Source organism: Dysidea avara, chromosome 3 (assembly GCF_963678975.1).
Source record: "Dysidea avara chromosome 3, odDysAvar1.4, whole genome shotgun sequence".
NCBI lineage: Eukaryota > Metazoa > Porifera > Demospongiae > Dictyoceratida > Dysideidae > Dysidea > Dysidea avara.
Window position 1 is genome coordinate 34,354,517 of NC_089274.1, and position 22,981 is coordinate 34,377,497.

Consider the following 22,981-nt stretch of genomic DNA (forward strand, 5'->3'; position numbering starts at 1 on the left):
AAAGTTATAAAGCAAAAACTAAGCATGTGTAAAATTGTGGCATCAAGATACTCTAATAGAACAGTCACTGCGGGGTAAAAAAGGTGTGCAAAAAATGTCGAAAAAAGACTTACCAGAGTTCGAACCAGGGACCTCCATACCTAAAACCTCCATCCTTAACCACTGAACCACTGCTACCTTGGCTGATCACCTCACTTAATTTCTACTTTATAAATGAAATTTCTAGTTGAAATCTGCTCATAATCAAACATTTGTAATTTCATAGATCTACCAATAGAAGTAACTAGATTGCTCTAGAACATTCTATGTATGTTCTATTAGAAGTCCTCAAAAAAATGTACACTCTATTAGAGTATTATAATAATATTATCAAATATTGAATTAAATCATGCAATGAAATACATTTATAAGTCTGTCTTCAACAATCATCATTGTATCTACATAGAAAAGAAGAAATGTGCAAACCTCAAAGTCAGCCGTAGGCTGGTTTTGGGGCCTTATAAAGTACAAAAAGGAGTGAAATCCACACAAAACAGCCAAGCTGTGAAAAAATGGTGCGGCTTTAAAAATCCTGGGTGAAAAAGTTGTGAAATCAAAGGTGGTGGCCAAGAATTGGCTGCAATGATGTTAATGCTAAAAATTTTTAATAATGGCTGCGTGCATTGTTAAAATTTATTAGCATTTACATCATTGCAGCCATTTCTTGGCCGCCACCTTTGATTTCACAACTTTTTTCACCCAGGCTTTTTAAGGCCGCACCATTTTTTCACAGCTTGGCTGTTTTCGTGTGGATAACAATATAACTACAACATCTGTCTTCAATAGTCATCACTGTGCCTGATCAACGATGAGGGGCTTATGCACAGTGTTTCACACATTGGTATTGAAGTGTACCACCACAGTTTTAGTCTCATGCCTATATTTTATCCACAGTGTTACGTATGTAGACAATGCTTAAAATTTTGGGCACTGCACTATTTTTGTATGTCATGTACTTTTTTAAAACCCTGACTGGATATGTTCATATATGTAACTTTGTGACCACTAATATCAAACATCACTGTACATACAAATATATCTACTACTATTAGTATAGGAAGTACTATACAATGTATTACTAACTGATAATGACATGAATTCTCTTCCTATAAGATCATCAGTGTGAGTAAATTGATCATACACGAATCTAGAAGTAGTTACGAGAACATGAGAATGGAAAAACAGATTAAAATTCTGTAATTACCTGCCAATTTTCTTTAAACTTATTCCAGACATCCCAACTTCAATATCATCACTGTCCCTAAACAACAGAATTAAAACACACAATACAGCTATCTCTTGCTAAATAAGTAGAATATTGAATCAATGACGAATAAATAAAGTTTAGCGATAATTTTTATGTTTTACTTGTAACAATACATACTCCCTTATAATTTGACTTTTGTAATTTACCAATTACGTTTTGTTACTAAGGAAGCATAACTTGATCAACTACAAACTTTAAACTACGAATATTGCATAACTTCTCAGATATATTTTTCCATTTAAACTTGTACAGATATGTATGTAAAGCGCCAAGGCTGTTCTTCATTTTTGTACACATAAAGGACACACTCTACACTCTTCACACACACGCACACACAAACATGCATACACATGCACACACACATACATAGCTACACACACACACACACATACACACACACACACAGGCTGCTTTTCACAAAAAAAACCCATTTTGCTCAAGTGCTGGGTGTTAACAGACAAGCAAGCACATGTACATAATTTAAGACATACCTGGCTTAATAACTTACAATTAAGTACCTCACAAAAAAAATCATACTCTATCTCACTACAGGCCAGCAATAAGACTGACAGCCAGTGTTTACTAAACAGTAATACGTATATTACTTATTAAGATGTGTAATAAAACCAGCTGCCTTGTCTGTATCTTGCTCCAGAACTTGTTCTAGTGCACAGTAAATACATCCACATCTGATCTTACCATACTTCAATTAGAATCATATCAGAATCACTATCTTGTCTCAGTGGCCTGGATGACTTTATGATATGGGTGAGTACAAGTGTACATCAACTTACAACTCAAACTCTTCATTCCATCTTGGGTTAAGTGTCTTGGGCATAACTCTACTCTTTTTAATATCCAGTCCTAGTTGTTTTGTTTCATTAATTTTCACCACATCATGTTTAGCAAATCTGATCATATCAACATGTTCAGACTTGACAATAGTGATGAAGCAGTAAGGGTCACTCTTGCCTGAAGTACGTATACAAAATGAACACTACTGTTACAGGTAAATTCATCATAATCACTTCATCCCAATTAAATTGAAATGTGACCCACTGAGTAAAAACCCAACTAATTTGTACTTTACTCAAATTTCTTTTATGACTTCTTTGTTGACTAATGGGCTGTTAAAGTTTTAGCCTTGTCTGGTGGATACTCTTGTAGTTATAACAATAGACAACATGAAAGGCAAAACAAGTGACTTGTGGAGTGACTACAAAATTATACAGAAAATAAATTGCAGGTAATTGATGGTGTGACAGGCTACAGAGTTGTCTCATTGTGTTCAGCATGAACTAGGAATCCATTACGGTACAATTTTTGGCTTGTATACACCTACATATGCCTTCAAGCAAGAAGGTTATTTAGGCTTATAAAAGGCAATGATTATATGCAACATAAACAAAAACACACGATTCACACTTGCCCCATGGTATAAAATTACTCTCCACGAAGAGATAAATCTGATAGTATATACAAGTGAGTCTATAATTTCACTGTTTATTGAAACAATTAAACATGTACAAAATTATTGTTGTAGGACACAGTTTTTACCCAATGTATTTCAATGACATTTACATGTATTTCAAAAACAGAATTATGTAAACTAGTCAGGTTTTAGCTTAACAGGTCACAAACCATTGGCATAAGAGCTAAAGCAATGAATTCATACTTTATTTTGTACATACCATCAGCATCTTTTGCATACATATCCCTTCCACTAATCACTACATCAAACAATAAAATATTCAGGTAAGATGTTAATACACGTGAAGGACATAAACATACTTTTAATGTGGCTACAAGTGTGTGCTTATATATAATGCCAATTTATATAGTTCATTCAACACAGATTACCATTAGTAAAAATAACAAGTAAACAAAGTGAACCCAAACCTCTAACTGTTAAATTAACCAGATTGATTGCAGGTGCACTTCATGTATTATACCCTATGTGCAACGAAGTTAACAGGCAAAACATGGCTGGAAACTAATCAAAACTGCTACTTTGCTAGCCAGTAATGAGCAATTTGTCATGCAAGTACAGTGGAACCTCAGTTATCTGGTTATCTGGATTCTTGGTTAACCAAACTATGGAAACCACTGCTCTATTAGAGTAGTGGCTGTTCTAGTTGGGTAGTTGAAAATACTGATTTTTTTTTCTTTATGCTATTTTATGGTTATTTATACACAGTTTCAGAGATATGAATTTTCAGACTTATTGACCACATTTGGTCCCCAAGGGGTTTGGATAACAGAGGTAAGGTTCCACTGTATATAGCTTAATACATCTAGCATCATTATTACCTTTGATGTGGTGTATTAATCACTATCACTATAATGAATTATATTAAAACAAGTAGGCTAGATACAAAAACATGAAGGATAGTCACTAGGGATGCGCCAATTTTGTTGGCAAACTTTTTGGAAAAATACGTTGGTAAAAGCAAAGAGCAAAATGCTGGAAAAATAGGTGGAAACTGGAAAAATGGGCACCAAGGAATGGCAACTTAGCACATTTTGAATGATAAAGATCGAGATACTCTAATAGAACAGTCACGCATAGTATTAGACAACATATGCTCATAGCTAATAGAGCAGTCACTATATACAAAATATTCCAATAGATCAGTCACACATGCTTGTAAGCTTGAGATACTGCAATTAATTTTTACTGATGCTCAGCAAAATAGAAAACTTTTGAGCAAAATATTGAGCAAAATAGGTAAGAAATAAAAGAATTGCTGGAAAGAAAAATAGGTGGAAAAAAGCAAAATAGGCTCATCCCTAATAGTCACCTGATGTGTGCATTTACAGCCGTGTTGGTTTATTGCTAGCTAACTACATGGGTACAGGTTGAAGGTCCACATCAGATGACAATCTTCCTTGTTTCAACATTTTAATCCTCATACTTGTGTAAACAATAGTATATACATGCATTGCATACACACAGTAACAAAAGTAGACTTAAAACTTACACTTAACATGTAGGTTAAAATCACTTGTCTACACAATAGAAAAAAAACTCACAGTAACAACCAAATCAAATAAACAGATAGTCTGTTTTAAATATGTAACCAGCTAAGTGTTTTTGCAAAATTCTATTTTTGCCACAAAAATGTATTGAAATAACTGGGCAAGCCACATAAAATTTTAAACACATTTAATTGTTTTGGTATGCAATTAACTCAAGTCAATAAAACCTATACATGATCTATTCATACATGATCTATTCATGGAGAGTAAAAAAAGTCTTTGTTCTATGTTTGTACAGCAAAGGAACATTGACCTAACTAATGCCACATCAGTTATTATACTGTATAGGCAGCGTTGGGCAAGTTACTTTGTAAAAGTAACTAGTTACATATTACATATTACTTGCTACAGAAATATTTAGTTACAGTTACACATTACCAATAAAACAAAGTAACTGTAATAATATTACATATTATATTACTTTGTGTCCACAGCTTTAAGCTGTCACGTTTGAAACTACTACCTTATCACGTGACATGATTGCGTTGTTGGACAATGTGCAAATCTTGGTTATAAGTAAGAAGCTGGTGAATAAGCTTCATTCAGTAGGCTTCATTACTTCGTCGTGGCTAGGTGTTACTCAATGGATTACTAATGAGATTAGTAACTTTGTTACTTGTAGTAATAATATTACGTAATATTAGATTCGTTACAGTAACTATATTACTTAGGTAACATGTTACATTTGTAAACAAAGTAACTTGAGTTATATTACCTGTTTATATAAAGCGTATTTCGTTATATTACTTAATTACCACAAAGGTAATAATATTACATAACGCATTACTCCCAACACTGTGTATAGGACAGTGGAAGGAAGTGACTGAGTAAAATGATCTTACAACATTCCTAATATTTTTAACTAACCTTCCTATCCAGAGCAATACTTTCTTCAAAACCTTTCCTGGTCATTCCAAACATCTATAAAATACTCAACATGGTAACACTGTAAACATATGCACACAGAGAAAAAGATGTGTATATCAGATGAAGTTATGCTGCGCACCTTAGTTTACAGACCTACATCATCAAGACATACGATAGTGTGTTGAGTGGCTCAAGAATCTGGTGCACCACATCATGCAGTGTGTTATTCACAGGAAGAACAATAACACCATTTCATCCATACGTAGCATTGTGTTGCCTTACGATTTGGAAATGCTTTCCACCTTCAGTAGGATACAATTTCTGAAGGTATTTCAAAGATAAGAGTTTTCAATAATAGATTTTTTTATTTTTCTCACTTACAAATGCTGCCATAAAACTCAAGTGTATTAATTGCTTGCCAAAGTTTGGCACGTATGAGGGGGTGGGGGTGAAGGGCTTTAAGGCATATCTTGGCACCAAGTTTGATATCAATATGATGGAGTTACTAATAATCTAATCAAAAACAGCCAAACTGTGAAAAAAGGTGTGGCCCCTAAAAGGCCATGGTGAAAAAAGATGTGAAATCCAAGGTGGCGGCCAAGAAATGGCTGTGATGGTAGGTTAATGTAAAAATTTTAATAGCAACAATTCAGGTGAATTTTGTGCCGCTTTCACCATAGCCATTTTTGTAATTTTCTGTATGTCAAATTTATATGTCCTGATTGCCCAATGAATGGCGAAGCTCCTAGTGTTAATTTCAGCTCGATACAGTGAACTGGTAAGAAGTTATGAATAATTTTCTGAAGGTAATGTATTAGCATGCATATTTGAATTACATACAGGTTGTTTCAAGTTTTGGCCTTTTACTTTGTCATAGGGTAAACCCCTAGGCATTGTTACATCATAAAAATATGTGACCATCTCAGCAAAAACCCGATTTGTTCACACAAGCATGCATATTGAGAAAAACGAAATTTAAAAATAATTCGTAAAATTATGCATGCTACAAGGAAAACTATGCAAGTTTTTATCAGGCCAATACACAAAGAAAGAAGACTCAAATTGATTAAAACTATACACCACCTTATTTGCCTGTTCAAGGAGAGTTCGAAAATCTTTGTTTCATTTTTGTAACTCCAACGGTATGCATGTCACGTGCATTTGTTAATGATGCAGTAAACATAAACAAGATCGTCATCATTTCTTCTACTAAACTGCCTTCATAGCCATATGTGCAAATGACTACAGGGCAAAAACTATACCTTGGCGGATGTACTATTCCATGGTGAGCATTGTAAGCCAAATTGCAATGTTGTAGTTTAACGCAAATGGAAGTTATGGCTACAAATGTAGGCATCTGTAGTTTATTTTCAGTATAGTCACTGTACAAATTGATTATCTAGCTCTTCCTACTGTATAGCACTATAATTTCAAAACTACTCACTACAGAAGGCTGAAACTTTGGTGCTACATTCCTTGGACACTGCAGATAATGCTGAGATAATAATTGTTTTTCTAAAATCGTGCAAACAAGTACATATGATGGCACAAATTGCATAGCCACAAGACTATTCAATCGATTGGTACAACATTTTCTTTGTGGCCAAGGGTGAAAAAAGTTGTGAAATCAAAGGTGGTGGTCAAGAAATGGCTGCAATGATGTTAATGCAAATCTAAAATGACTGGCATTAAACTACTCAACATGGCTTCATTGGGGATGCATCCTTTTTCCCAACTTGGCTGTTTTGGTATACATAGCTTTAAGAATTATTCCTTTTGTAGAATACCAAGATTTATTATTTACTCTTGATAACACTGAAAATTTATATACACTACAATATCTATTGATAACAACATAACACATTATGTGCTCTATGTATACACACAAAATGTGTAGCCACAACATAGTGGTGAACCAACTAATTGTTCCAATATACCTGAACAACATATGGCTCCATTTCTTTCTGATAATCCTTGTTAACAGGATTGAGTAGAACACCAAGAGCTACCTTGTACGCATATTTCAACTACATATGTACAAAATGAACAGTACATATAACAGTGAGACAATATGATACTCATACATACACATTAAACAGCACCGTCAATGTACTCTTTTTACTGATCATTAATGCAGCTAGATCAGTAAAGGTGTGGTCATCACATGTGTTCTGTTTTCTTTAGCAAGCCAGTCATTATAAGAGCAGCTATCTACTCCATCTTAGAAACACGCTAGAATTGATGTTAGACTCTTCCGTAAAGATGCTTTTTGTCATGTAAGATACTTTTATATATGATAATTTTGGATGACAGTACATTTGGGAGAATCTCTACCATACTGTATGATTTGTAGATACAACAACCATTTTAACACAGTTCCCAGTATGCTTGTTTAAACATACATAATTATATGTATGTACGTACATACATATGTACATACATTATGTTACCCACTGATAGTTTGAAATTTTCTATAACTTCGGAAAAGGGATCACTTGGAAAAATCATGTGATCTCAAAAAACATAATTTGAAAATACAGTTTGTGATTGTGCAATAACCTGACTAATCATATGAGTTGTACAAAATGGCATTTGAGTTAGAAGTCTCATCTGAAGCTGAGCTTTCCTTACTTGATCACTAGTATTATGGGGAAAGAACTGAAGATAGCGAAGTGAATATTGATGCGCAATGCAGTGAGACTGATTATAGCGAAAGTGAGATGGATGCGGAGCAGGTAGTGAATGATACGCATGATTTGGACATTAAAGAGGTGAAAATCATAGAGGAACTTAAAACGTTGTTTGTGTGGCTATAAAAAGAAATTCCTATCTTTTGAAGCACTACCAGGCTAATGGATGGTGCTGTTCCAAGAAGACATGGCAACCTAGTGGCAGCAATCTCAGTTCCTAAAGGAAAACAAAAGTAAAAGATATACTATTGACTACCTCTTCTATTTAAGGGTATACTTATATTGAATGATGTGTGCTGCATGATTGTTACACTGTGTCATAAAAGTCTTCGCAACTTGAAAATTTTAATAGTAATAACTTTAAATATTGTAGTGCAAAATTTTCATTACTATAGATGTGATTCAGCAAAAAAAAAATTCTAAAGTGACTCTTTTCCTCAGTCCTAAACACATTTTTGACTTCTTCATTGTCTAGAGGGAAAAATCAATGGGCTGTTAAAGTTTCAGACTTATCCTGTGAGTATACTTTTAGAGTTAGCAAGACAGCAAGAAGAGCAAAACAATGATTAAGCACATTAACATTTTTTTTTATACAGTGCCTATATGGATACTAAATATAATCGATCATAAGTCACAAGTGCAACAGACTACTCAGTTTTGACTTTTGTAATTGTGTTAACCATGAATTTGAACATTCATCAGGGTAGTAACTATGGCTGAGCGATTATGAAATTTTGCTACCTGTAGAATGCAACATATCACGATTATGATAACAATCATGATGTTATATCTTTACATGCATCAAATTATCACATATGCACAACTTTGTATAAATTACAAAACAAGGTGAAATTGTGTACAGCTGATCAGACCAAGTTACAGTTCAATACAAAGAATACACTGAATAATAGTGTCCCTAGAAATTCAATGGTTTGTAACAGGTAAGCTTTTTCAGTAGTAAATTTATTCACACAATGAACTGTCTCAGAAGGCTTGTTTTCCAGATCAAGCTCTTCCACAATAGTATGTGTCACCATTTTGAAATTATTTACATGTGATGTCACAACATCACGATGTTCATATAATACATATCAACATCATGATGTTCGGACACAAGTATGATTAATCCCATAATACAGGGTACAGTGCTTCCACCCATGCTATCAAGCAAGAAGGTTGTTCAGGCTTAGAAATGACAACAGCAAAGTTACATTTTACTGCAACATAAACAAACACACATAAGTTACGTTTGCTTTGTGGTAAAAAAAACAAACAAACAAACAAACAAAAAAAGATAATCTCACTCTCCATGAAGTGAATGTAGTGGTTTATTAGATATTTCATTGTTTACTAAAGCAATTAAAAAACGGTACATAAAATTACCTTTGTAGCATGTAATGTTTACCCAATGTGTTTCAATGGCATTTATCTCAAAAGCAGAATTGTGCAAACTAATCAAGTTTTTGCTCAACAAGTCACATATATTGAGCAAAACTTGTATACCATAATACACATGTATATACAATGATGATTTCATACATCAAAGCTGCCGGTTGCATATTAGGCATACATGCCCCCAAATTACAGGTAAGTATATACACATGTAACACTTTCACACCTCAGATCAAAGGAGCCGCTTGGGCTACATTTTGTATGTAGCCCAGCTAGCCAGGCTACATACAAAAATGTAGCCAGTTAACAACTGGGCAGTGATTATACAGATGTGAGGCTGTAATCGATTGTGGGGAACGATTAATACTCACATGATTAGGATGCATGACTTGGATTTTGCTATGAAAACCACTCAGGCAGAGAGTGTTTTGTTATCCTCGCCATCCTATGAACTGAAAAATGTTGGGCTAAGGTGAGTACGAGTGCTATCGCTTATTCACTGATCGTTTCCACACGTTTTCAAATATGGACATGCCCCCATCACAGCTACCACTCTGCATGGAGTAACCACTCTATAAGCAAGCTTACCTATCTAGGCCTTTAGTGAACTTCGTAATTTTTCCATAAATGATTCAATAGCACTGATTAAAACATTAAACTCATGTAACTGAAATTCTCCGTGATATCTCTAGGATATGTCCATTCATCGTAACCGAACGTAATCAGAACGTACTAGCTGCTGACCCATAATCAAAAATTTTAGGTATGCATATGTAATACATCCAGTGGCTGCACTCGTATTGGCTTGGATAAATTGATCGCTCTGTACAGGCTATCAGTTTGATAAGTGTTACATATTAGCTGTAACACGGAGCATTCAGGCTTTGCTCTCTGCCCTCGCGGCCTGAGGGCAGAGGGCATACATATCAGGCAAGGCCCTCATGCCCGTGTTACAACTATTACATGTGTCACGAGCTGAGTAGTTCTAGCTATCAAATCACTTCAGTTCTCAGAACTTACTTTAGCACACTCAATTGCAAACTAGAGTTTGCACATAGATACACAGTATTTATACAAGCTGTAGTGCTAAGGTCAGCAAAAGGTCAATGATACCTAATGATAACTTACAAAAAGTAGCAACAGAGACAGGGATAGGTAAAAACACCCGGCTAATTACATTAATAAGCTACAAGAAGTAGTAATGTGTGCATACAAATAGATAATTAATGTTTATTAGATATGAAGTCATTGCTATTTACAGCATGTGTCTTCTCAACAAGCTTACATACGCGCGCGTGCACACACACACACACACAAACTCACACACTCACACACACTCACACACACACATACAAACACACACACACACACACACACACACAAACACAACATACATACATAACATACATGCATACACACATACATACATGTGCTAACAGCATATAGGGGAAGGTCTGACTTTTAAAGTTGTTATATGTATCTAATCCAAAACAGCCAAGCTGTAAAAAAAGACTGTGGCTCTCAAAAAGGCTATGGTAGGGTCCGCAATCTGAAAAATCAACTTTTACAAATCGATCCCCCTACCGTTGTGCGATGTTCATTGTATTATCCCATTGCTAGATCCATCAGAGGCACAATTGTTGTCTTCACAGAAATATCGATTTCAGTATTTCGCGAGATGCAAAATTTATTTTTAAAATTCCGTGCTCCACACAAAGGACTGGATAAAACTTGCTACTAAACTAGATATTATCTAGAGTTATTGTAGTTTAAAAGTATGTACAGTAATAAGCAAATGATTCACTGGGTTCCCAGCACAGGGTTGCTTTCTTTCAAAAATCAGAAAACGAAACACAAATTATCAATTTCAAACTGCCCTACCAGTCAAGACAAGAAAAGCCAACTCTTCCTCATAGTGATGTGATAAGGTTGGATGCATAGTCTGTCTATGCTGTTAGTCTGGAAAGGATCTGAAACTTCTCACCATTTGGGTGAAGAGCGTCAAATTTTTCGAGCGTGATTCCAAGGGATTTTCTCAATGGTGCCAAAGTCCTTTCCAGTACTTCTAATGCCACACTGGTCACCTGATTTTGTTTAGAATGATGATAAATGATGGTACAAAATGTTTGGTAGTAGTAGCAGTGGTGTTTCTGTGACTTCTTATGATGCTGTATACCAGCAGCTCACCAGGAGCTACACCCAGCTCGAATTGAAAATGAACAATTCTGTGTTTTTTTTTGGTTTGTTTTGGGATATTTTGCAACATAATGGTAATGTAGGGTGATCTAGTGAAGATTTGAAGTTGCTGTGGAGTGTGAGAGGTGAAGTCAAATTTGGATGACTTAGCTGCCTCCTGTGGTGCATAGCTTAGAGTTAGGCGTGGAAGTTGTGGATGAAATAATAATTGACAACTACTACTACCAAACGTCCAGGGACATCTTTTGCCATAGTTTTAGTCAATAAGTAATGATTGTTGTGGCTGCAGAAGTGCTGGAAATGGCTAGAAAGCATGACATAATCTTCTAATGCTGCAGAAAATTTTGATGCTCGTCACCCAGATGATGAGAAGTCTCAGATCTTTTCCAAACTAACAGCATAGACAGACTATGCACCCAACTGTATTGAAACACTATGAGGAAGAGTTGGCCTCTCTTGCCCTGGGTGGTAGATAGGGCAGTTTGAAATCAAAAATTCGTATTTCTTTGTCTGAAAGAAAGCAATCCTGTGCCGGGCACCAAGCAAATAATTTGCTTATTGCTGTGCATACTTTTTAACTACAACAACTCTGGATATGAGTAGCAAGTTTCATTCGGTCCTATGTGAGAGCACAAAATTTTAAAATTAAATTTGCATCTCGCGAATTACCAAAAACGATATTTCTGTGAAAACAACAATCATGCCTTCGGTTTCATGGTGGATCTAGCAATGGGATACTTATAATGAACATTCCACAGTGGTAAGGTGATCAATTTGAAAAAGTTGATTTTTCAGATTGCGGACCCTAGCTATGGTGAAAAGAGATGTGAAATCCAAGGTGGTGGCCAAGAAATGGCTGTGATGGTAGGTTAATGGTAAAAATTTTACTAACAATAATTCAGGTGAATTTGGTACCAAAATCAAGCAGCACCAAATTCACCTGAATTGTTGTTATTAAAATTTTTACCATTAACCTACCATCACAGCCATTTCTTGGCTGCCACCTTGGATTTCACATATTTTTTCACCATAGTCTTTTTGAGGGCCGTAGTCTTTTTTTTTACAGCTTGGCTGATTTGGATTAGATATCACTTCTTTTTGTATTTTTATACCCCAAAGCCACCCCCTGGGGCTTTTTTTAACCTATCTTTTTTTCCTTACCACAGGAAGAAGAAAAAGATAAAGCAGATTTTAAATGCTTTAACTGATTCTGATTTTATCAGTAAATTATATATATATAATACATATATTTATTAAATGCCTACAGGATAACTTGTTTGCAACTGATCTCTCTACTGGGTAACTTGAAATGTAGCTGAACTCTCTACAGGGTGATTTGTTTGTAGCTGAAATCTCTAAAGGTTGATTTTTGTTGTAGTTGAACTCTCTACAGGGTGACTTGTTTCTAGCTGATCTCTCTATGGGGAAACTTGTTTATGGCTGAACTCTCTACAGGGTGGTTTCTTTGTAGCTGAACTAGCTGATCTCTCTACAGGGTAACTTGTTTGTAGCTGAACTCTCTACAGGGTAACTTGTTTGTAACTGAACTCTCCACAGGGTAACTTGTTTGTAGCTGATCTCTATAGGGTAGCTTGTTTGTAGCTGAACTCTCTACAGGGTAGTTTCTTTGTAGCTGACCTCTCTACAGGGTGACTTGATTCTAGCTGAACTCTCTACAGGGTAATCTGTTCGTAGCTGATCTCTCTACAGGTCTGTTTGTAGCTGATCTCTCTACAGGGTCACTTGCTCTAGCCGAACTCTCCACAGGGTGATCTGTTCATACTTGAACTCTCTACAGGGATATTTGTTTGTAGATGAACTCTTTACAGGGTGGTTTCTTTGTTGTCAACTCTCTACAAGGTGACTTCTTTTAGCATAACTCTCTACAGGGTGACTTGTTTCTAGCTGAACTCTCTACAAGGTGATCTGTACAGGGTGATTTTTTTTTTGTAGCTCGGCTCTCTACAGGGTGACTTGTTTCTAGCTGATCTCTCTACAGAGTAACTTGTTTCTAGCTAAACTCTCTACAGTGTGATTTGTTTTTAGCTGATCTCTCTACAGGGTGATTTGTTCTAGTTGAGTTCTCTACAGGGTGACCTAATTGCTTGTAGCTGAACTCTGTAGAAGGTGGTTTGTTTGTGGCTGAACTCTCTACAGGGTGAATTGGTTTCAAGCTGATCTCCCTACAGGGTGACTTGTAATGGTCTGAATCGCTAGAGTGATTATTTGTAGTTGCATGGTGACTGTTCTATTAGAGTATCTCAGCAGCTGAATGCTCTATTAGGGTGACTGTTCTATTAGAGTATCTTGATCTTGCTTTTGCTACACGTCTAAGTGGTTTGGGATCTGATTCTTCTGTACTACTACAAGGACTTTCTATTATGTTTGTTCCAGCTACATACCGATTTTCAGCTCATTGCTCTAAGCGGTTTGCTTGGTAGGCATAAAAACTAACAGTTTTTTATTCATAAAAATCGATCGCGTAATTGTGACGCAGGTTGGATATCTCTATGGTCTTTATCTAGATTCATTTCAAACCACAAAAAGGCACTTCTACGATGGTTACTCCATCCACATAGCAATTTCAGCTCATTCCTTCAAGGGGTTTACCTTGTTGGCGTAACAGAAGTTTAACCTTATTTTATGTGAATAATCGGTCATAACTCTGTGAATGTTCATCGGATTACCTACCAAACTTGGTACTGAGATCTGCTTTAATGAGCCCTTCAAGTGTGCCAAATTTTAGTCCAATTGGAGTATGCATTTGTGTTTTATGGCAGATTTTGCAAAGTGTGTGAAATGAATAAGAAAAATGAAGAAATTAAAATGAAATTGTGGTCGCTTGTATCTCAGAAATGGCTGGAGCGATTTTCTTCAAAATTGGTATGTAGACTCTCTTACCTGGCCAACACTTTCACAGCAAATTTGGTGCCAATTGGATAAGGGATCACAGAGCTACATAGGGATGAAAATCACATTTTCTTCCTGTCAATATATAAGCTACTCATGGTGTGGTACGCCAGCTACTTCGGCTGCACGACACACTACTGTATGTATTGATACACAAATGACATTGCTCTGTACGTATATAACTAAAAGTGCAGGAGCTAGCTTTAGTAACAAGCCAGATTTCTGCAACATTGTTCCACAAGACTGTGAACATTCAAACAGTTGTGTACTATATTCTAGCAGTAAAGCAAGATGCAACATTTGTATTGATTAGGCCTGATTGTAGTTTTCTACAAACATCAAACTTCAATCTATGCCATTTCCTATTAAGTAAGGCTAAAACAAATACTGCAAATACTTGAGTACCTGTTAAGGGTTTTGGTACTTGGATAATAAAATTGGTACTCAAGTACTCATTACGATCACATGAGCCAGCTCACATGATGCATTTGGAGCTACACAATGAAGGCTATAGGGTTTGATTGGAATAATTTCTTGTCAGAAACACTAATATCAGTACTTCAATACAGTTTGTGTGTCATCGCTGTTACTTGAAAAAGCTGTAAACTGCTTAAAGTCAGTATTAAACATGTTAAATGGGTATGACTACAAGGTAACTAGTATTTGTGAGTACTCAATCGTTAACTCTAGATAGTACTCGAATACTAAAAAAACCACAATCGTTTCAGCCCTACTATTAAGGGTATATAACAACAATATACAAATAATTAGACTAGTTATTATTGGACTGTCAGCCTATTGTCTATCCGACTAGATCTCAACATTCAACTGCACATGCGAATGCTAGCTGCTATATCAAACGTGGCTACCATATGTTTACAACGGACAGTTCGGACACACACATCAACAATGTGCAAAACATCAGCAAACCATGTTGGTTACTCTTCAAGCATATATAACAGCCTTATACCAGTTTATTGCCATTGCCTCGAACACAACATATGTACCATCAACTCGACAAGTGTGGGGTTTGTGCAGGATTGCCCTAATGAAGTACAGTATGCATGTTAAACAATATAGGCTTGTGAGAAGATTAAACTCTGTGAACACAAGGAGTCAAAATCTTTACATCAAGGCTATCAGATACATAAATTTTCTTATCGGCAACATCTTTTGATCATGGACATGTGTCTTGTATAGTACGCTGTTGTGTACATCAGTATGTCTCACCTCATTTTCAGTTGGTCTGGTTTTCCTAGTATTAAAAGGGTAAACGGCGTCAGTAATCTCTGTTACTGGCTGGGCTTGTTTCCACACATCAGATTCAGTGGATGAGTGAACTGGTAACAATGTATCCAACTGATCAACTTCTTTTTTATTGCACACGCCAACTATTTTCTGTTTGAGATTTCCAGTAAACAATGTATACACATATATACTCAATATGACTAGGGACAATTATGGGGGAAAGGGATATGGTACTGCAATGGCATTACAGTGGAATGAAAAGCGGTAAGGATTGCAGGGTGTATGGTTAAAATCTACATAATTGCTTTACATACATGTACTGCATGTGTGCAAGCATGTTTGTGTGTTGTATGTACACAATGCATACACATGGTACATTTTGTTATTTTTGTATACACGCATGCATGTGTGTGTGTGTGTGCGTGTGTGTGTGCGTGCGCGCACATCACGACATACAAAGCAAACACATACCTTTCCTTCAGCATATGCTTTATCCAGTGCATCACGACAATTCTTCCTGACACTCTGATCATACTCCTCAGTAACCATCATAAAATCTGTAACATCCCTAATAGGACAACCACCTGACTGACAACTACACAGTCATAATGCAGTAACACAATTCAGCACATTAATAATTGCTCTCAGTGGATACAGAGCCTCCTCTGACCTCAAACTGGTAGCTCTCCGTGTCTCTTCCCTACATTTCTTCTAGTAAGGGTTGCCCACCCATCACTTCTACTATTGTACTGCCACTTGTAATATTAATACGGAGGCAAAAAAAACTTCAATAGTGGCAACAAAAAAAACTTTCATAGTACAAGTGGTATCACTGACTCTACCAATACAATAGATACCTAAGGATGGCTCCACTCATGATAAAAATTTGGTGGACACAGCTTCAGTCATTGGCAAGCTATGACCAATTAAATAGTTCAAACTGAATAGACTGCTGCTTTATCTATGTATTGTACAATGCGTGAAAAAAGTACCTTTTTGCAAATTGGGTCACATACAATGGCTGAACTTAACATAGTTCAATATGATACAATCTAGCTATGAGACATTATATCTGATTTCAGTGATACATAGTTGTACACATTGTTCTTGAGCAAACATGCACATTTCAATAATTCCACACATTAACTACTATACATAGATGAATACACTTACAGTTTATACAGACAAATCACAGATAAGGGAATGTAAGGAGGTTGAAAGTACTTGATTTGGTAGTACATTGTAAATTGGATGTGAATTTTTTGGCAAGCTAAATATTTAGTGTATGAAGCTTTTTATCAGGCACATGCCTACAGTTAGCTACAAGTCATTATTGCACATGGTTTCCTGACTCAGTTTGCGACAACATTGTAAATACCATTGACACAATCTCCTTATTGACACAGATACTTTTAATCTTTAGGCTATATACACTGTATGATTTTTGGAATGTTTGTTTAGGGGATTGTGACAGGGCTGAAACCAAGTCAGCACTGCTAACTCAAATGACCCACTCATCAAATTTAGTATCGCAGGTGTGACTGAGGTAATTAAAACTTAATTCATGACTCACAACTCATAGGAGGTGCATTTTGTTATGCAATTATAGTATCATATATCTGGTGCCTAAGTTCACAAATATTGAATCCCTTAACAAAAAAAGTAAACAAACAAACAAACAAGTGTAAAAAATAATAGGAATTTTATAAGCTTGTGGGAATAAAAATGCTTGAGCAAGGGAGGTTATTCGAGATGGTTATTCATCTGCACATTTAAAACATTAAAGTTACACTTTGAATGATGCTTGTTTAAAGGGACAGTGTCACAGTTACATAAGCATAGAATTCACGTGATTATTTTGGACCCCAATAAAATCACATGTCCATTGTTTTTGTGCAATGCCTTGTGGGCTCCCAGCCACTGGGAAGACGATACGTAAGGATTAAACTCCACGAAGAAGTGCACATAAAGTGGATGAACGTAAAGAAGTTACTACACTTGAAGAGCTATGCACTTGAAGAGCTATGCACTTGAAGAGCGATGATGCTCTAGCAGAGTTTTTGTCCAGTACTAATGTTGACACAGGAACAAATGCTGAATTGCGGCATGAAGAAGAGCTTTCAGCAGGAAACACCAGTAGTATTTGCTCACATCATAATGGGTAGGTATTGTTGTAAATTATCAGAGATCCTCAATAGAGTTCCATTGCAGATCCTCACTAGAGTTCCATTGCATTTTTATGCTCCATGCCAGGTCTGTGATGAACGTGTTGGAAGGCAGTAGTAGGGGACCGATCTTGCCACTGTGTTCATCTACACCTGTTTAAGAGACTTCGTATGAAAGACGCATCACTGGATTAAGATACTGATTTGTATTAGTAATCTTAGAAGTTACTAATTAACTTTGCAAGTACATTATCTCCCCTAATGTACCAACGACTGAGCCAATGACTGAATTGCCAACAGATGCGATCCATAGGTAAGGTATAAATATAATTATGGTGTGTCAGTAGCTATTTAGGCCACATTATGTGTATAGTGATGTCACAGACAAAAAATGATCGTTGCGGTGCAAAAAATGATAGCTGTGTAACTATGGGGACCATTTATTGTCTGTGATGTCATTGTCGATAAGGTCCGATCACCAGTTCATGCTATGGAAAAGTGATTTCTAATCCCATAGCAAATAGAAAGTGATACCATACTGTATAGTAGGGACATCGAAGGTGTGGGGGTGATCCGTGATATAATATAACCCAAAAACCTGCCACGATTTTTCCTCACAACGACATGACAGTATTGGTTGGGTAAAACCAAACCCAAAAGTGTCTTCAGATCGACCTGAAATGTTTCCATCAAGTTACTACAGAATTAAAAAAAAAAAATTCAATGGAATTTTCTACTGCCTGCTTGCCTGCCTGACGCCTTCAGTCAAGCGTAGTGGAAAACTGGCTACAGTTACAGCCCTAAATCTTTCGCAGAAACATTTCTAGTTTGTGTATGAAAAAACCTTTGGTATATTGATAAACATACAATGCTTGCGCTATTGTGGGCACATCAGCAGAGCTGCCTGCTCAGTAATAATAAATAAATAAATAAATATTGTCTTACCTTCACCATGGCAATCAGTCAAGGTTCTACCGCTGAGTGTTAATAGACTATAGAAAGGCTTCCATCTACCAGTGTATATTGCATCAAACTATTCGAATGCACATGGTTGCCGGTTGTACCAAACTATTTGAACACACGTGTATGTGACTTGCTGTTAATATCGATCAGTGAGAGCAACTCGTGGCAAATTATATAGCAATGTGTAAGTCAATAAATATAGTTTATTTAGTAAAAATATTAAATACCGAGTCGGGTCATACAGGTCCCGCTTTACACATTATTCGGGTCTGACCCCACGTGCTAAATTAAATGTGGACGTGTTACTACACGTTATAACGTAGCCCTGCTTCCGTCGTGAGCCACACCCATTTATGTAAATTACTGTCTATAGACATATGGTAGCTACGCCCATTCATCAGACTGTAGGTATGCACGGATCCAAATCCATTATTGTCTGCAGGCTTATGTAGAGCCACGCCTACTGATCAGTTGTTATTGTATGAGTCATAATCTAGTATAATAGTGCTGTGATCAACTATTTTAAAATATTGCAACAGGTTTTGCGAAAAGCAGGCTATTTTGTGGTCATGTGCTTGCAAAAAAACTTCACAAACAAGTATAAGAAAAATTAGGAATTTTAAATTAGAGTAGGGACAGTGTACAGTGCTGCAATAAAAAGTACTGAAACAAGCTGGATCGGAGTAGTACGTAATGTCCAAATACTGTAAAACAATAAGAACTGAATATCCCTACTGTGCTAACTCAATGTACAGTAGGGATATTCACTTCTTATTGTTTTACCGTATTTGGACATTACGTACTAGTTACTCCAATCCAGCTTGTTTCAGTACTTTTTACTGGAGCACTATACACTGTCCCTGCTCTAATTTAAACTTTCTAATTTTCTTATACTTATATAGGTTGGATGAGCTCTCTAAACTGATGTGTGATGACACCGATGATGCTGTTGAGCCTAGGGAACCAGAAAAGTATAGGTGCATTATTCATAATATAACATGAAATCAAATAAACGATTGGCTATTTCACACTCATTAATTTACAGATATTACTTTTGTGCACTCTATTAGGTTTTAGTGTTTGGTGATTAACATGATGATTAAAATTAATTTCTATAAGTATTATGTTCAATTTAGCGAAGTGCGTCATATTGTGTGTGTATGTTTAAACAACTTATTTGAGTGAATTACTGTAGTCTTATTCTTTGTAGTGATTCAGATGATGCTTGCAATGAGGAAGAGATGATGCCAGAATCAGATAATGAAGAGACTAAACACAGTTGACAACTGCAGTAAGTAACATATTGCATTACATGATGTTGATGATTTTACTTTTAGAAACTTTCGGCAACAGATTTGTCTGTTCTGTAAATAAGATCCTATCCAAAAACAACTTATAGCTGTAAAAAAAAGTGCACATCCAAGTAAAGCAGAGTTAACTGTGACAAAAAGTAATGATATTATAATGCGGCCATGTGCGAGGTGTGCAATTGTAAAATTAATATTAGCTAATCAGATAACACAATATTATTGTTAAAGTGTTAATGAGAACTATGTGATGCTGCTAGTTTTTAAGTGTGTGATCATGGGCATCTTCATAAATGCCACACAAATTTGATTCTCATTAAAGCAATGTGTATAGATTCTCTGATAGCAACAAATAGTTTGAGTTTGGCCACCTTTCCCGTATATAGCAATGCTATGAACAAAGGAAAGGCGGCAATGTTAATTTTACAACTTGCACCTCACACATGGCCGCATTATGATATTATTACTTTTTGTTGCAGTTAACTCTGCTTTACTTGGACGTGTACTTTGTTTACAGCTATAAGCTGGTTTTGGATACTTTTTGTTAGAATAAGCATACACTGTTGAATACAGTAGGTGGGTTTCCATGGTTTTGACAGAAACCCCAATTTTAGTGGCATGCAACTGCAGTCAATTAACACCCATTTTAACTAGTAAACCCTTAGAAACACTTTACCTTTTATCTTGTACTGCATTAAAACGATCAAGATACTCTAATAGAGCAGTCACAAAACAGCTCTAGCACAGCAATCACAAAACAGCTTTAACATAATTACAACTTCTGCCTAGCATTGCATTGTGTAGTTTAAATTGCTAGCTACTTTACAAAATAAAAATACAGCACTTGTAGAAACATGACTGTTCTATTAGAGTGACTGATTGCTCTATTAGAGTATCTCAATCTACTTCAAGCATTAACTAATTCAAGCGGAGAAGCCATGCCCCTGCCCATATCAGTATGAATGAAATGAGAATAGTACAGAAATGGCGAGTATGTCCAGAGACAATAGAGGAGCGCGAAATTATGTCCTATTGTAACTTAAATAAATGCCTTTAAAATTTATATTATAAATAAGCGCACCAGAATAAGCTGTGACGAGAGATGCGATCATTGCGAGACTCTTAAGGCTGTTGTCTCATCGCCCAAAGATTGTCCTTTTATGTTGAAGAGATTTAGTGCCACTGAGACACAATTGGTGAGTTTAACTAGAAAGTAGCGTAAGTTGCCTATTATCGAACGGTACGTATTATCGAACTTAATACACTAAGCAAGCTAAACAACAGATGAAGGCGGATAAAGGCTAACTAAAGACTTACTGAGTTGTAACAGCCAATAACACAACATTAACTAACAACACAACATTTACAATAGTTTCCTTCCGTAATTTCTATTGATAAAGCACTCCAGAGGCTTAGTGAACGATGCATTCAATCTCTGTAAAATTTCGGTTGCAGATTGTTATCTGGTAGTCGGATATCCCATAAAAACATCAAAGTGGCAGGGTAATTTCCTAGTGAGTAATTCATTGGAATGTGCGAACTGTTTGAAAATTAGTCATTGAGAGAAGTATTGCTGTTCGATAATACCAAGAGTTCATACAAATAATTTTATTATGAACTCTTGATAATGCGTACCAGTGTTCGAGATATGGCAAACTATGAGGTTTGCGGTTTAGCCCATAACTCCCAGTGTGTTGGTGTGATTTACTTACCACTTGGTGCCCAGAGAGACCAGGGGCCGCTCTGTCGAATAGACCATATCGGAAGTCTGTATGTTGCTGTGATGAGGAAATATAAGCGCTTGTTGAAATGTGTTCAATAAATGGCAACTTATGCTATTTGTGTTGTAAAACTTAATAGTTGTAAAAGGCGATTAGCGCGTACTATGATAACATGTATTTGTACAGTAGAGTCTCTATCACGATTATTTGACATTGGACCAGAGTGAAAATTTTACTGCTATATTTGGAAGTAGTACGTTTATAGCATATGTATATCTCAGTATCTTACTTCATGATCACTAATAGTACAGTGAAAACTGGTCATTATTGTAAGGACAAAATTTTCTGACCTAGCTTATTAAGGAAGTGGCTGCATGCAGCTGTTCTTACTGGCTATAGAGATGGATTTAGTGTGTGACAACGTATGAGACAGTGAGTGCTGGCAGTAAGGGGGCAGCCAATCTGTTAGAATGCCAAAGGCACTGCTCCAGACGTAGGCTATGAGATCACAGTTGGCTGTCAGCCTAAAGTGTAAAAAGTTTCACTTTCGGTCCTTATAAGCTCCTGATGAAGGAAGTGATGAAGTCATTATCCATAGGATATATATTTTTCAGAATATCTGTTATATAGTAGCCAAGCATAAGATGAACATAACACATCATTCCAGCGGTTTAGTGGTGATCACAACACTGCCTGAGTAAACTGTGGTGAGATTTCAGACTACCAGAAGCCCTGGAATGACTTCAACACATGAAATACAATGCCTGGCTTTCATCCACAGTGGACCTGTCTTAGTGGCCTCTTGTACAGAAGGCTGCCTCTCTAAGAAGACCAACTGTTAAATTCTCCTGTGACCATCTTACTGCACCTACTTATATGATTTACTCAGGTACAGTACTGCTCAAGTGCAATGTCGCACTCTCTCGCACATGCAATTTTGCTTGAGATTTTTAAAATCACTAATTAAAGGGTGTGGCAATTGTTTTAGCCACAATTCTTGTGAGGGAAACAGCTGCCACACAGTCTTGCAAGCGAAACAGTTGCCAGCCTCTTAATTATCAATTCTTAAAATTCTGAGCAAAATTGTGTGTGCGAGCGAGTACGACGTTGCGCTTCGGCAGTGCTGTATATATGGTAGCCATGTGAGATACTGCCTAGCAGTGACACATCATGAGTA

At 36.3% G+C, this 22,981-nt stretch overlaps 1 protein-coding gene across 1 annotated transcript in view; it reads right to left on the bottom strand.

The window, feature by feature from the left end:
• Positions 1–22,981, bottom strand: part of LOC136250810 (protein unc-13 homolog 4B-like) — a 64,350-nt gene that overhangs the window by 33,617 nt on the left and 7,752 nt on the right. The window contains exons 2-11 of the mRNA XM_066043115.1: positions 16,120–16,216; positions 15,631–15,798; positions 7,150–7,239; positions 5,213–5,266; positions 4,288–4,315; positions 2,998–3,036; positions 2,101–2,278; positions 2,006–2,053; positions 1,244–1,300; positions 1,123–1,186 (exon numbers count right to left, since the gene is read on the bottom strand). Coding sequence (XP_065899187.1) covers positions 1,123–1,186; positions 1,244–1,300; positions 2,006–2,053; positions 2,101–2,278; positions 2,998–3,036; positions 4,288–4,315; positions 5,213–5,266; positions 7,150–7,239; positions 15,631–15,798; positions 16,120–16,216 — 823 coding nt within the window. The remainder of the gene's footprint in view (positions 1–1,122; positions 1,187–1,243; positions 1,301–2,005; positions 2,054–2,100; positions 2,279–2,997; positions 3,037–4,287; positions 4,316–5,212; positions 5,267–7,149; positions 7,240–15,630; positions 15,799–16,119; positions 16,217–22,981) is intronic.